The sequence below is a fragment of the Chrysemys picta genome, chromosome 9 (assembly GCF_011386835.1).
Source record: "Chrysemys picta bellii isolate R12L10 chromosome 9, ASM1138683v2, whole genome shotgun sequence".
NCBI classification, from domain to species: domain Eukaryota; kingdom Metazoa; phylum Chordata; order Testudines; family Emydidae; genus Chrysemys; species Chrysemys picta.
Window position 1 is genome coordinate 49,440,944 of NC_088799.1, and position 16,278 is coordinate 49,457,221.

A 16,278-nucleotide genomic window follows, 5' to 3' on the forward strand; every position below is an offset into this window, starting at 1 on the left:
GCACTCAAAGAAGAAGAGAAAGTTACTCACCTTGCAGTAACTGAGGTTCTTCGAGATTTGTGTCCCTGTGGGTGCTCCACTCCCTGCCCTCCTCCCCTCTACTTTGGAGTACTAGTATGATTTATCCACAGTAGAGAAGGAACTGAGGGGGGCACGTGCTTAGGCAGATTCTAATGAGACGGCGAGACAGCAGCTGAGCGCATGCATCCCAACCAGGCACTGCTACCAAAGATCTCCGATCAACAGCGCCGGGACGCACTGTTACCTAGAGTGGAGCACCCATAGGGACACACATCTCGAAGAACCTCAGTTACTGCAAGGTGAATAACTTTCTTTTTCTTCCTTTGGACTAATTCATTCCAAATTAAGAAATTGTTTGGGACCTGAAAAAGCAGGAAAGCTTGTTTTTCTTTTCCAGATTATGAACAAACAGGAAAATGAAGGTGAAGACGACTGAGTTAGCTGCAGAAGCCAATATTTTAAGTTTCTCATGTTGACCTGGCTGACATAGTCAATTTAATTTTTGTTTTTTTTAAAAACTATTTCATGTAACTATTTTAGTTAAAAACAATTTTAACAAAAATAAACCTGATTTTAAAAAACTTTAATGTTTAATTAAATTCAAAAATTCATATGCTTGTTTTGTTAAAATATTATATGTTTGCTCTTGAAGAAAAAAATCCAGAATACATAATGTTGTTGTATTAGTTAAATAAAACAATTTATATGTCTGTCTGGTGGTGATCTCCTCTTAATACAGCATAGCAAGAAAATCCTCCAAATATTAATGATTAACCTGTTGAATTGGAGATAGTTCACCTCCCAATGATTTCATAAATATCTGCTTCAATTAACTTTGGTAAATGAAATAACTAAACAATCATTCATTTTCTGATATAGCTGTAAAACTAATCTGAAAAGTTTTTTTCAAAATAAATCACTTTAAAAATGTATAGTGTGTACCTTCTAAAAATGAAACCTACATCTATCTCTGAGTTGTGAAGAATATGTATTAAGGTTATAACAACCAACAAGACTGCACTTTTATGTAGAAATCCATGAGTCTTCCTGACTCTGCTGCATGGTGGATTCCACTCTTCTTCAGGTGCTGCTCCCTATGTGTATTTCATTGTGGCTATGTATCTAAAGGGTATGTCTACACTACCCGCCGCGATCGATCCAGCAGGGATCGATTTTATCATGTGTAGGCTAGACGCAATAAACTGACCCCCGAACGATAATCGACCCCTGAGAGCTCTCCCATAAATCTACTTCTGTACTCCAGCTCAGCGAGAGGCACAGGTGGAGTCGACGGGAGAGCGGCAGCAGTCAACTCACTGCAGTGAAGACACCACAGTAAGTCAATCTAAGTATGTTGACTTCAGCTACGTTATTTATGTAGCTGAAGTTGCGTAACTTAGATCGATTTCCCTGTCCCCCACTGTAGACCAGGCCTTAGACTGGAAAATCTTTCAACTTGTGTCCATTGGCCTGGACCCTGGATCTTCTTGTGCTCAGCACCAAGGTCATAAGAGGATGTGTGGATTGATCCTCTTCAATTGCTTCTTACAGCCTCATGGCCTGAGTCAGAATCCTCTGTGTCCAGAGCTATTCTTGCATTGTCTTAGTCTTTGTGACGATAACAGTGTATAGTCTGTTAGCATTTGATAGTATTCTTATAGTTAATGTAGCTTAGTTTTTCCCACCCTGGGACACACTCCTTCTCCCTTTTGGCCTAGAGCTGTGCCCAGAAACCCGGGGCTTAAAAACTGCATCTCCTATCCTTGTTCCTCCATGGTCAATGAGGACCACCAGCACTGCCTTGGGTAGGCGCTTATTTCTGCCAAGTGCAGTGTCTGTCATTCCTTCCCACCTAGGACACCAGAGAGAAGGGAGTGCTGACTGAGGAAGTTCCTCATAAAGAAAGCCTTGAGGATCCAGTCAGATCCAGGCTGGAGAGACCCTCCTGCACATCGGCCACAGTCCTCAAGCAGCATGCTTCTGAGCACGAGCTGTGGAGCAGAGGCTAGATCAGATAAATCTAAAGACCTGTTGCCTCGGGCTTTTCATGAGAGTAAGGGGCATTCTCTCAGACACAAAAATAGATTTCTCCCTCTGTCTGCTTTCAGGCGAAGAGGTCTCTGACTCCTTCCAAGTTGGAAGGAGTCTTCATGTGCAAGTCCCCAGGACTTAGATCTGCCTAAGCCTCTTAACCTCAAAGGGAAAGCATCCAGGAAGATGGTCCAACAGAACCAGGCCTGGTATTGATACTGGTGCTGACTGTGACCTCTAGCAAGCCAAAGAACTGACATTCTCCAGTATTGACCAAGTGCTCCTGAATGGACTCTTTTGCCAATGGTACTGGTTTGGTCCTGTAAGGATCCGCCAACCCTGAAGTCTGTCGCAGCACCAGATCCAGCAGAACTGGTAACCTGGACCCTCATACTCCAGTACAGAGAGAGACATTTACTACCCTGGAACACCTCTACTTTTGGGCCTGGTTCTTCTGAGGGATATCTTAATCCCATAAAATTATACAACCCTAAAAAGGAGGTATTCCCATAATCCATCCATGAGCTGGAGCTTCCTTCTACCACTACTGACTGTACCAGTGGTGGAGACTGATCTGGCTTTCAGTATCCGATGTCCAGGATGAATCATCACTTCCCAGACAGGTTAGCTCGAACAGGGCTTTGAGAGTTATCTGGACCTATCCTCTGCACAAGCAAGATTACCCTCAAAGGGATTGCTGGTACCAATGCTTTGGGGCCCCCAAACCGGTCTTCAACACCTCAAACTGGCCCTTTTGGAGTCCATGGGATCATTATGCATGACACCCTGGATCTGTGTGCTCTGCTACACAGTCACATCATCCCTCTTCTCTTAAGCAACAGCATTCTGCTCTGCAAGGGTACTTGGAAGAAGACGACGTCAAGCTGGTAATGACAGGCTTATCTTCTCCTTAACCCAATGAGGCCGTTGCCCCATTTTCACCATCCCTAACTGAGGACTATAGGCAATGTCAAGAATAGTTGCAGAGGATGGTGGCAGAACTTCAGATCCCATTAGAAGTTCAAGATATGCAGCACGAGCTCTTGGATATCCTGAAGCCAATGGGTCCCAGTTGGATAGCTATCTCAGTGAAGAGGCCATTACAGAACCACTATGGTGGTATGGCAAATGCTGGCAATGTGTACTGCTACCCCTGGAAGGGCTGAGAAAAAGTTCTTTGTGCCTGCAAAAAGGGCAGAATTCTTGTTTACCCATCCTGCCCCCAACTCCCCAGTAGTACAAGCAGCCACGGAAAGATCCAGGCAACACCCTAAAACCACCTCTGCGGACATGGGAGCGAGACACCTGGACCTTTTGGGGAGGAAGGTATTTATGTCCACCAGCCTCTAGCTCAGAATCTCTAACTACCAGGCTCTGTTAGCGAAATATGACTTTATGAACTACTTGAAGTTTCTGGAGTTCAAAGGCAAACTCCCCCAAATGGACAAGGCCCAATTTTAAACCCTTGTTAAGGAAGGTAGACTCATGATAGCAAGCTTCAGTGAATGCAGCCAATACCACATCAAGGTGACCACCATAGTGATGTAGTGAGAGTAGTGGCTTCAATCTTTGGGGTTCTCCAGAGAGGTTCAGAATACCATTAACAACTTGCCCTTCAATTAAACCAATTTTTTCAATGAGAAAACAGGTGAGTCTTTGCACTCGCTAAAAGACTTCAGGGAAACCCTCCACTCCCTGGATCTTTATACCCTTGCCCCAAAGAGGAAGCATCATAAACAGGTGTATAAGTGAAGACCTCTTCCACAGCCTCTCTACCACCAACGACCATACAAACCACCATACAAGCATCAGAGTGCAGAAGCCAAGTAATACAGCTCCATCTACCTTAACAGCCACCCAACCTCATCTGCTCGCTAAAGGTTACTTTTAATAGGATGCTTGAGAGGTGTGACCAGTGTTCCCTCTAATTTTTTCCATCCAAGTCTGGAATGAATTTTGTTATGTGCACCACCAGTAGAAACAAAAAAACTAGAAATTTTATATATATATATATATATATATATATTTTGTAAAGTTACCATAGGGATAATTACTCCAGCCAGGTCAGGCTAGGCATTTTAGAACTCAGTACTCAAAGAATTAAATTTAAGCGTAAGAGAGAGAAAAATTATGAAATGCATAGCCCAGTCAAAAAACGAACACACACTTTGAAAGAAGTATCAAGTAACAACAATAATAATACAAATATGTGTTGGGAGGTGAGGGTGAAAGAGTGTGTGTGTGTGTGTGTGTGTGTGTGTGAGAGAGAGAGACACAAACAGACACGCGCTGCCCCTTTAAGTACGCTGCCTTTTTAAGTAGATTAGCACTCAACAGTCTGAAGCCTGCTTGTTCAGACACAGCAACAGCTGCCAACAAGCTCCCTCCATCCTGAGCCCTGTCAAATCTCTTCCCCCCTCCCCCCGCTCTGTGGAGAATGAGGTATAGGGTGGGGAGAGGAGGACACCCTGACAGTGCACCACCCCCCAGCTTCTCCTGCCTTGCACAGCAAGCAGGAGATGGCCAGGAGCAGCATGGCAGTGGGGGGAGGGACACCTGAAGTGCACGGCACTTGATAGCCTGCTGGGTGGCCGCGCGGCTTAGAGGGAACTTAAATTGTGACCTTACAATGATGCCATCCCCACTTGTTTCCAAAGTCCGCTATCCTACTTTGTCCACAATTGGGGAGCTATAACAGACAGGTGGGTAGTAGATGTCATCCACTTTGGCAACACCGTTGAGTTTTGTTTCCCAGATCCTCCAAAAACCCTTTCCTGGCTTATGTTCAGGGGGCCACTGTCATAAGGAGATCCTCCGATCCAGGAGGTGGGACTCTCTTCTCGAACAACGAGCTATAGAGTGAATGTCACCTCAGCATACAAGGGAGAGGTTTGACTCCCAATATTAAATCATGGTTGCCAAGAAAAAAGGGAAGAGTCCCATTCTCGACCTACGTCAGCAAAATATTTTTATTCACAAATTCATGGTTAGGCTGGGATCAGTAATTCCCTCCTTGGAGAAAGAAACATGGTTCTTAGCTCTCAACATGAAAGATGCTTGCTTTTTCTTGTGGACGTTCATCCATCCCACAGAGGGATCCTTAGGTTCTGGTAGGGCGGGAACAATTGCCAGTTCAGAGTACTCCAGTTGGGTCTGGCAACAGCACCCTGGAAGGTTGTTTTAGTAGTGGCAGCACAGCTGAGAGAAAGCAGCTACAACACCATCTTCCTATACTTGGAGAACTGGCTTCTAACAAGCAGCTCTTTGAGTGATGGTCCCTATGAGTATTCTACACGTGTGCTCTCAGTTTGGAGCAGAAGGAGAACTGTTCATGTACGGACCAATGGACACTGCTTACTAAAAATTTCCAAATTCAGGGACGTGGTGCATATGCATATCTGTGTGTGGTATACAGATAAGGACCACACATCTTGAAGAACCTCCAGTTACAAGTAAGTAACCTCTGTATCCTATCTGGAAGTTCAGTCAGCAATCATGTCCTTGCACCATCTCCTGACATCCTTGGGAATCTGCATAAACATGGAAAAGTCTGCTCTAACTCCCATGTAATGCATACACTTTATAGGGGAAACCCTGGACTCAGCCACAGTAAGGACCCACCTCCCTGCAGACAGATTGTATGTTATGAGGAGTCTTTGATTTAAAAAAAAAAAATCCCCCACAAACAATGAACAATAGTCCACATCCACCTTTCTTTGTGAGGCCACATGGCCTCCTGTGCTTGTCATACCATTCACCAGGCTACAAATCTGTTGTCTTTCAAGCCCGGCTCAGGTCTGTGTATACATTGGACAGATGCAGCATGACCACTGTAGTGACAATCTCCATCAGTGTCAGGGCTTCACTCATTTGGTAGATGAACCCGAAACACGTGAGTTGAAGTCTTTCCTACCTCCTACACCCAGCATGTTGGTAATCATGGACGCATCCCTCATAGATTGTGGAGCCCACATGGGCAATCATATGACACAAGGTAGGCCAGGATGCATAGCAGTCTCTTGGAACTTAAGGGCAGTCAGCCAGGTATAGTGCATCCCAACTACTCTTACCTATCCTGACATTCCCAGATAATGTCAGACAATATGACTGTCTTCTGTATAAACATACAAGGAGGGCAAGATACCTGTGCATGGAGGCGGTCAACTTATGGAACTGGTGTACCCAGAATCATGTCACAGTTTTGGAGTCCTATCTACCTGGTGCTAGACAGCCTTAGCGGGCACTTCTCCACTGAACATGAATGGGAGTTACACAGTTCAACCTCAGTAGCATCTCTTTGATGTGCCTATCGTGGACATTTGTAAGGTGGCAGTCTGGAGTTCCAGGCACACTTTCACAAGCATTATGCTTTGGTCCAAGCCTTTTCTGTTGACGCAGGCTTTGGAATTGCAGTGTTACAGACATCTCTACTTCCATCCTCGCACCCACTTCCTAGTTGGCTGCTGCTTGCCAGTCACCCACCTGTGGAATACACATAAGGATCAGCACTTAAAGAAGTTACTTACCTGTAACTGGAGGCTCTTCGAAATGTGTGGTCCCTGTTTCTATTCCACTACCTGCCTGCCTGCCTTCCCCTCTGCTTCGGACCATGACTGTGTTTGTGGTAGAGAAGACATTGGAGAGGTGGTCAGTCCGCATCTTCTCTTATCGCTTGGTGCTGAGCAGGAGGAGAAAGATCTAGAATGAGGGTGTGGCCCAACATATACTACTTGCAAGATATTCCGGTCTCTGGCACGGGGAGCTCATGCGTACCACATGTGAAGTACAGATAGGGACCACACATCTCCAGTTACAGGCCAGTAACCGCCATTGTTTACCTCTTGAATACAGTCCTGATGGCAAATGCTCTTGAGAGAGAATTCTGTAAATGTAAAAGTACTTATTATGAAGGCATCACTAGTGACTACATAGCTGTGTGGAAATGTGCAAGTACAGTGAGACTTTAGATTTTTCATACATAAAAAGATTTTTATCCAATTTACAACATTTACACAGTTAATTTTCTTAGAGATTGCAAGTGAATCTTCAGTAGTTTAGGGTAGTGATTTTCAACATGTGGTCAGCGGATCTCTGGGGGTCCACAGACTGAGATTTCCAAAGGGGTCTGCACCTCCATTCAAAAATTTTTAGGAGTTGGCAAATGAAACAAGGTTGAAAACTAGTGGTTTAGGAGAGAACCATTTTTAAGAAGGACACTTTTTGAAATGTAGACATGCAGTCTAAAGTGTCCTTTGTATCTGTTTAGCTAACTGGCTTGTTTGTAACAGCCTAAGGATCAGATCAGGCCTGCACAACTCGTAAAGTGGCAAGGGCCATATTACTCCAAAGAAAACAGCTGAGGGCTGAACCACACCCTCCAGCACTGCCGAAACACCCCCTCCCAACCCTCCTGAAACACAACACACACACACCCTAGCGCCGCCTGCCCGCCTGGTTCATCATCCCACCATGAAATAAGGGGAGGGGAAAAGGGGGACAGTTTGATGGGATTTTCTGGGGCTATGAACTAAGCTGGGGAGGGGAAAGGGGGGCAGTGTGAAGGGATTGGATGTGACTGTCCAACACACAAACATAGGGGCTGCAGGGAGCCCCGAGGGGGGACAGTGTGATAGGGGCCGAGGGAGGGGGAAGGGCCCTGGACCAGGAAAGGGGGCAGCAGTTGGGGCAGGGCAGGTGCAAAACACACCCACCCACCCTACCTCCCCTGGGGATTTCCTGGCTGCCCACAGACAGTTCAGCCCCCACCCCCCAATATCACTACGGAGGCTGCCCTGGGAGCAACCAGCACAGTAGCCCCCCGCCCCCAACCGAAGGGGAGGTTTGGGGGTGGGGGGGGGGTTGGCCCATTTCTCCTCTCCCCCCCCCCCCCCCCCCCAGAGCTGCGGCTCGAGCCCAGGCCGGGTGCCCCTCTCCTCGCTTGGCACTTACCAGCTCTGCTCCCTGTCCCCGACTGCTCCGATCCCCCTCCACATCCCTGCCCCCTAACAGCCCCCCTCCAGAACTCCCGACCCATCCAACCCTCCTCCTGCTCCCTGACTTCCCCCCAGGACTCTACTTCCCACCACGCCGCTCCAGGCGCTGGCTCCACGTGGAGCCAACCAAACAAGCTGCCGAGCACACAACCTCTCCCCGGCAGAGTGCTGCGACGTGACACTGAGGCGGGGGAGCGGAGGAGGGACTCTGCCTGCTGGAGGCCAATGGGAGCAGCTAAATCAGGCCCAGGCGCCCAATCAGCCGCGCCGTACTCTGCGTGAGGGGAAGGAGGAAAAATCCCGGACGGTTGCATCGGCCCTGGGCGAACCCGGCAGCCCCATCCCGTCGCTTGCCCATGCATGTTGTGCAGGCCTGGATTAGATCCATGTAGCTATAGATAACTCCTCAGGCAGAGCATGGTTTAATACTAACAGTGGTTCAGATTTTCAAAGCAGTGCAGGGATTTAGCCATTAATTTAGTGGAAGGCATGGATGGCTAAATTCCCTGCACTGCTTTGAAAATCTCAACTTAATTTGAGTATTATTCATGGTTTCTGTCTAAACTGTTGGGTAATGGCTATTTTGTACAACAAATGCAACTTACATCCTAGACAGTGAAATGTTGAAGCATAGCACTTGACTTCCTGTCCTGACTGCTCACTCTGCCTCCGCTGCCCATCTTCATACCCACAGCTCAGTTTATGCTCCCCTGGGGAGTCTGTCTGATGAACTTAGGGCTCCTTTCTGGCAAAACACAGCTGATTTGTCAGCCAAAGTAAGTCCCTCACTAGTGGAACTACAAACACCACTTCCCAAGGAAAGGAGTTTTCTTCCCTCTGTCCTGATAATGGGTGAGGAAGTGGATAGGTTCTTGGGGAGACTTGCAGAAAATGTTTGCTGGGAAGGTGGAGCCTGTTGCTGTCCTAGGGAAAACAATTCGGGTGGCTGAACCTGCTGTGCTCTCCAGAGAGAGCCTGGCTCTAACATAGCTCACTAGGTCCTTGGGTTTGAGGTTCCCTCGGGTGAACCTTAGTAGATGGTTAGGAAGCTTGTGGTGGTATGGGCTGTTGGGGAGGGTTAGGCAGCAGAGCTGGGGAGCCATGGAGGCAGGAATCAGAGGCTGGGGGAGCTGGGCTGATAGCAGTGCTCCCTGGTACTATTGCTTATCTTGTCTCTGTGGCTCCCCGAGCTCATTGCATGCTAGAGCTTGCCAGCTAGTCTCTCTTTTTTTTTTTTTAATGTGCACTCTAGATTCCTGGGAAGCAACTAAGCACCACTAGAGGGAAGCTTTGATCTAACAGATCTAGGAACGTTTATTTGACAAAGCCTGCTCTCTTGTAGATTATCGCAGGATCAGCAGATGGACAAATGCTTCCCTAGCACAAGTACATTTAGGGAACCTTTGCACAGGCCTTTCTTTCTGTGCCTTCTTTTGTTGTAAAACTTGGTGAGCTTGTCCTTTCTCGGGGAGGTACCTTCTTAAACAATATAGGTTATAAAACCAGGCATTGCGTTTGTCTTGTCATGGACTATTTCATATTCTCTGACACTCTCTTTAGCTTTGTGTTCCTTTTAGGCTCTAAGCTCTTTGGGGGCAGGGACTGACTCGACTTGTTTGCATATTGCTGACCGACTTGTTGGCACTTAAATTATGTGATGTATAACAATTATAAACAATATTGAAACTTCTCCTTTTTTTTCACTGTTGCAGAAATTGTTCAAAGTCATTGCTCCTCCACTTAATGCTGGGAAGTCTCTCACAGGTACAGAATACTTGCCTTTAAGATTTTACAGCTTTGATACTGTTTTGATATATCTAGTATATTTAATCATAAGTTTAACTGGTCTATGAGCACTTCTAATTTAGGGAGGTGGGGAGGAGATGGTGTTACTGTTTAGGACTCCAGACTTTGCACAGCCTATAAATAAGTCTTAAGTACTTTCTTCTTTAAACTGTCTTCAGATAGTTTTCAAGCTACTATCCTTTCTCACACAAACATGCTGCAAATATGTAAAGTTATGGAGAATGGAAAAATTCCATAAGACTGTACTGACACCACTTTTGTCATGAATAACAATGAATGCTCAAGTAAATGAGATTTTCCTTTCAGTAAATAAAGATTAGATCCTTATTCTGTTGTCTAGTTATTTGGATAAAAAGTGACAAAAAACTTTTTCTGTGTTCTTAGATGAGAAGGTGGTTATGGGAAACAAGCTCCTTGTGTACATAAGGTAAGATACTTCCAGAATGTTTATAGATAGCACTTAGAATGCATTTACATGTTGAAATTGCTGTACAGACACTACTGCTCCCAATAACCCTATGATGCATGGTAGGTGGAATTGTGTGTCATGAAGGAGGTCAGAATATATTATGATAAAATCTGTGAAAAGTAGTAATATCTACATTTTACATAGCATTTAACAGAAGCAGAGAAATGAAGTGACCCATGACCACACACCAAGTAGCACAGGTGGGATTAGAACTTGGGTGCTCCTGACTCGGGCTTCGGCATACTGTCTGTGACTTCATAATGGTGATAATGCCCCCTTCCATGCCAACTGCAGAGCGTTCCCCTACTCCAGGGCTTCATAGCCCAGAAATCCATTTTTAATCTTTCATGTTGGCAACCTTTGTGGATTCTGTAGGTGGTTTTGCTTGTTGTAATAAATTGTTTCCTCTATTGACCATCCAATGATGATACAAAGTTGGGAGCCATCATCAATACAGAGGAGGATTGGAATATTGAACATGAGGATGTGTGTGACCTTGAAGATTGAAGTAACTTAAATGAGATGAAATTCAGTTCAATAGTACAAGTGTAAAGTCATGCACTTAGGGTCAAATAATAATAGTCTAGTGTCTTGTGAGCTGTAATAGTTCAGTCTAATTTCAGTTATTGGTACAGGTGCTGGATGGTGGTGGTGGTGGTGGTCTGTGATATACAGGAGATCAGATTATATGATCTGGTGGTCCCTTCTGGTCTAAACTCTATGCCCCATGACCAATGCTGTTCTGAGATTATTGGCCAATAGTGGTGTCCCAGGGTGCACTCACCACTAGTGACACTGCCTCCTGGCTGTCCTGGGGATTAGCTCTGCCAGGTGTTGCACACAACCACCATCACGACCACCCTGGCAAAGTCTTTCCGTTGTCCTCTCGTCCTGCAGACCCCTCTCGTTCCAGGATCCACAGCCACCTCTTTCATGACTCAGCCCTCAGCTGGGTCACCATGTGTGTTCTCCCCTTCCTGGGTATCAAAGTCCCTCTTGACAAATGGGCTCAGGGAGTCTTCCTGCTCACTGCCCTGCCAGTGCCACTCCATCAGCAGCGAGTAAGAGGACCTGGGCCTGCCCTCTACTTCAGGTCCTGGCTCAGGGCCCTCTTATTGGCAGCCAAGGTTTGACCTACCCCACACTTCGCTGCTTTTCCCTTGAGCCTTGCCTACCTCTCTGGCTCTCTCCCTTCTCTGCGCTTGCCAAGCCACACTCCCTTCTCTCAGAGAGTAACTGTAGGCTACTTGACAATAGGATATGTGTAGGGAGCTTTCTCCCAGGGAGTGACTTCAGACTCCTTCCCTGCCACCTCTTCTGGCTTCCTGGCTTATATAGGCCTCTCCAGCTGAGTGTGCTTCTAATCAGTTCCCTTTTTCCTGGCTTCTGCAGGTGCAGCCTATGGAGTTAATTGGCCCACCTGGCCATTTTAAACTTCTGGGCCTTGTGTGGGATGAACACCCCATCACAAGTGGTTAATATCCAGTCTCCACTTCTTGAATCTGAGCACGCCACATCCAAGATTCTAATGAATCTGAAAAGAGGAGACTCGGTATTGCTCCAAATGCTGCCCAAAATATACTCACATGATTTTTCATATGTTTCCCCTCTCAAAGTCCCAGTGCCACCTCCTGTTTCCGGTGTGACAGTCCAGCACTAATTGGTTATGTTTATGCAGAAAAGTTGGATTCTTCTTTGAGTGATTGCTCATGTGCATTCCACAGTAGGTGTGCATGCTCGCCACGTGCACCGGTACCAGAAGTTTTTCCCTTAGCAGTACCCATAGGGGAGCGCGCCTAGCGACCCCTGGAATGGTACCACCATGGCACGGTGGCAGAGCTTCGCCCCCTCTGGACAGGTTCAAAACCTTGAGGGATCTCATCAGAATGATCATGAGGTTTCCCGTGACAACTGCCAGGCCTGCCTCCAGCTCCTGGGTCACATGGCAGCATGCATATATGTGGCACGCCATGCCAGACTCAGAGTGTGGCCTCTTCAGCTCTGGCTGGCCTCGATGTTCTCCCAGTCCAGAGACAGTTTGGACAAAGTCCTTACCGTGCCCGAGACTGTACTAGCCTCCCTCCTTTGGTGAACCACCTCGGAGAACGTGCTCCGAGGGATCCCGTTCAGGAGCTGCTCCCCAACCATAGAACTGTTGTCCGATGTGTCGGACTTGGGTTGGGGAGCCCATGTGGGAGACCTCCAGACCCAAGGCTTGTGGTCTGTGCAGGAACTAGGCCTGCACATAAACGTCAAGGAGCTTTGAGCAGTCTGTCTGGCCTGTGTGGCTTTTTGCGTGTGCCTTGCAGGCAGGGTCAGAGTTCTCACAGACAACACGGCCTCGATGTTCTACATCAACAGGCAAGGCGGCACCCACTCCACAGCCCTCTGCCAGGAAGCCCTCTGGCTGTGGGATTTCTGCATTGCCCACAATATCTACTTGGAAGCCCACCACTTACCGGGCATCCAGAACTCTTGATCCGGGACTTCTACTCCCAGCAAGAGTGGTCGCTGCACCAGGGGGTGACTCTCATGATCTTCCAAACGTGGGGTACTCCCCAAGTAAACCTCTTCGCAACCAGGCAGAACCACGGGTGCCTCCGGTTTTGCTCCAGAAGGGACCTGGGCAAGGGCACGATTTCCGATGCCTTCCTTCTGTCCTGGTCGGGCCAGCTGCTATATGCCTTTCCCCCAATTCTGTTGATTAGCAAGGTCCTGGAAAAAATCAAGACGGACAAGGCTTGCGTCCTCATGATTGCACTGGCATGGCCCAGACAACACTGGTATGGGACTCTGACGCCTTGTCTATTGCCCCTCCGTGGCTGTTGCTGACCCGTCCTGCCCTTCTCTCTCATGACCAAGGTTGCCTCCTCCACCCCAACGTTGCAGCCCTCCACCTCACGGCATGATTGCTCAATGGTTAGACCAAGAGGAAAGGACCTGCTCAGAGGGCATCCAGCGAGTCCTCCTGGAAACAGGAGGCCCTCCACGCGTCAGGCTTACCTGGCAAAGTGGTAAGGTTTTCTTGATGGGCCGCCGATAGCAGCGTCTCATCAGTGGCTGCTCCACTCCAGCTAATACTGGATTACCTCCTTCATCTCGGAGCCCAGGGTCTAGCACCCTTGTCTGTCAAAGTGCATCTGGCAGCCATATCGGCTTTCCACCCGCCTGTGCAAGGCCACACAGTATTTTCTCATGCCATGACTGGTCGATTGCTTAAGGGCTTGGAGCACCTCTTTCCTTGTGTTAGGCTCCCTGTTCCACAGTGGGACCTGAACTTGGTTCTGGCCAGGCTGACAGGGCCTCCGTTTGAGCCGCTTGCCACATGCTCTTGGTCCAACCTTTCATGGAAAGTAGCCTTTCTTGTGGCAATCACGTCTGCTTAGAGTGGCTCAGAGCTCCAGGCCCTAACCTCTGAACCCCCGTATACAGTGTTTCATAAAGATAAGGTCCAGCTCTGCCCACACCCTTCGTTCCTCCCCAAGGTGGTCTCAGCCTATCATATGAGCCAGGACATTTCCTTTCCGGTACTCTGTCCCAAGCCTCATGTGTCTAGTGACATGCTAGATGTGAGACGGGCCCTGGCTTTTTACCTGGAACAGACAAAACTGTTCAGGAAGTCTACACAGCTATTTATTGCCATGGCTGAACGAATGAAGGGTTGGCCGATCTCCACTCAGCGGCTCTCCAGCTGGATCGCTTCATGTATCCGTACTTGTTACGACCTGACCGGAGTTCCCTTGCCACCAGTTATGAGAGCACACTCAACAAGGGTGCAAGCCTTGTCAGCCACCTTTCTAGCTCATGTCCCTATTCAGGACTTTTGTAGAGCTGCAACATGGTCATTGGTGCACACGTTCACCTCGCATTACGCAATCATCTCCCAAACCAGCGAGGACGCTGGGTTTGGCAGGACAGTGGTCAGTCCCGAGTGCCTGTGAACTCCTACCCACCTCCAATAGTTATAGCTTGGGAATCACCTACTGTGGAATGCACATGAGGCAGTCACTCGAAGAAGAAAAGACAGTAACCTTTTCCGTAACTGGTGGTGTTCGAGATGTGTTGCTCATGTCCATTACACATCCCGCCCTCCTTCACCTCTGTTGGAGTTTTCCAGCAAGAAGGAACCGGGGGTGGGGGGGAGTGTGCAGCGCCCCTTATACCGTGCCATGGTGGCACCACTTCAGGGGTTGCTAGCGGCGCTCCCCTACGGGTACTGCTAAGGGAAAAACTTCTGGCACCGGTGCACATGGCGAGCACACACACCTACTGTGGAATGGACATGAGCAACACATCTCAAAGAACACCAATTACGGAAAACTGTCTTTTCCCTTCTGATAATACCGCTCTACAGCCAAAATGCTTCTGAAATAAATGTAGTCAAACTTTACTAATTCTGGGTCACTGAGAACGAAAATGATGCTTAAAATTGTTGATTGGCTCTAGTTTTCAAGATATGCTATTGGGTCAGTATATACGACCCTTGACTTGGGAATGGCGGAGGATAAGTGAGTTATAAAGGGAAGGGATCTCAATTTAAACCAGAAATGACTAAAATACATCTTTGACTGGATCTATGAATAAATCTATGACTGGGTTTGGACTGTACTTGCTTTTTAGGCAAAACAATGAATGATGCAATCTGAAGCTGGTATTGCGTCATACATGATATGAATTGCATCATGTTATTCCTAGAAGTCATGGATGATGCAATCATAACGAAGCTTACATCACAGTGCTGAACAAATTGGCCTATATCAGCTCTAGAAATCATAGTGTCGTGCTCTTATTTGTCAGTGTTTGATTTTGCAAAGGGAAACATTTCTGTTTAGCCAAAGTGAGCAGAGATGTCTCGAACATGTGTGAACAGTGCAGATAACTTCTGCTATGTTTGTGGTGAAGTGACTTTTGCATCACAAAAGCGCAGTATAACCACTATGGTTAAGAGAGCCTATCACCTTTATTTTGGCTGCAAAATTGGAGATCAGGACAAGAGATGGGCCCCACACATATGCTGCAACACTTGTGCAACAAATCTTCGCCAGTGGTTGAACAGGAAAAGGAAATCTATGCGTTTTGCAGTGCCAATGATTTGGAGAGAGCCAACAGATCATACCAGCAATTGTTACTTCTGCATGGTGCCTCCAGTTGGGAAAGGTGTGTCAAAGAAGAAAAAGTGGACTGTGTATTATCCAAACATTCCATCAGCTATACGCCCAGTACCCCACGGAGGAGGACTGCCGGTTCCTGATGCACCAGAATCTTTCTCACTTGAGTCAGACAAGGAAGAGGATGAAACTTCTGGTCCTGCACCATCAATGTCACAGGACCCACCTTTTCTCCCATCCTCCTCCTCTGAACCACACCTCATAACGCAAGGTGAACTGAATGACCTTGTCAGGGATTTGGAACTACCCAAGAGTAAGGCAGAGCTGTTGGGCTCCAGACTACAGCAGTAGAATCTCCTGGCAGGTGATGTTAGGGTTTCCACGTTCCGTGACCGTCAAAAGGATCTTGTCCCATTCTTCTTCATGGAAGGTGATCTTGTAGCCTGCAACGACATCGATGGTGTGATGGCAGCCCTCAACATCGTTTACGATCCAGATGAGTGGAGACTGTTCATTGATTCATCGAAGACGAGTCTTAAAGCTGTTTTACTGCATAATGGCAATGTTTTGCCATCAATTCCAGTTGGTCATGCAGTCCATATGAAGGAAACCTATGACAACATGAAACAACTTTTGAGGTGCATAAACTATGACCAACATCAGTGGCAGCTTTGTGGCAATTTGAAGGTTGTTGCTCTCTTGCTTGGTCTGTAGACTGGATACACACAGTACTGCTGTTTTCTCTGTGAATGGGATAGTCATGCAAGAGATTCCCACTACATCAAGAAAGATTGGCCACTCCGACAGTCATTGGCGCCTGGGAGGAAAAGTGTTCAGCATCCGCCACTTG

General features: G+C 47.3%; 1 protein-coding gene across 4 annotated transcripts in view; it reads left to right on the top strand.

Moving 5' to 3' along the window:
* Positions 1 to 16,278, top strand: part of VPS8 (VPS8 subunit of CORVET complex) — a 252,389-nt gene that overhangs the window by 103,943 nt on the left and 132,168 nt on the right. For all 4 annotated transcript variants that reach the window (XM_065556171.1, XM_042853465.2, XM_005308658.4 and 1 more), the window contains exons 23-24: positions 9,758 to 9,809; positions 10,236 to 10,278. In XM_065556171.1, the coding sequence (XP_065412243.1) occupies positions 9,758 to 9,809; positions 10,236 to 10,278 (95 nt within the window). The remainder of the gene's footprint in view (positions 1 to 9,757; positions 9,810 to 10,235; positions 10,279 to 16,278) is intronic.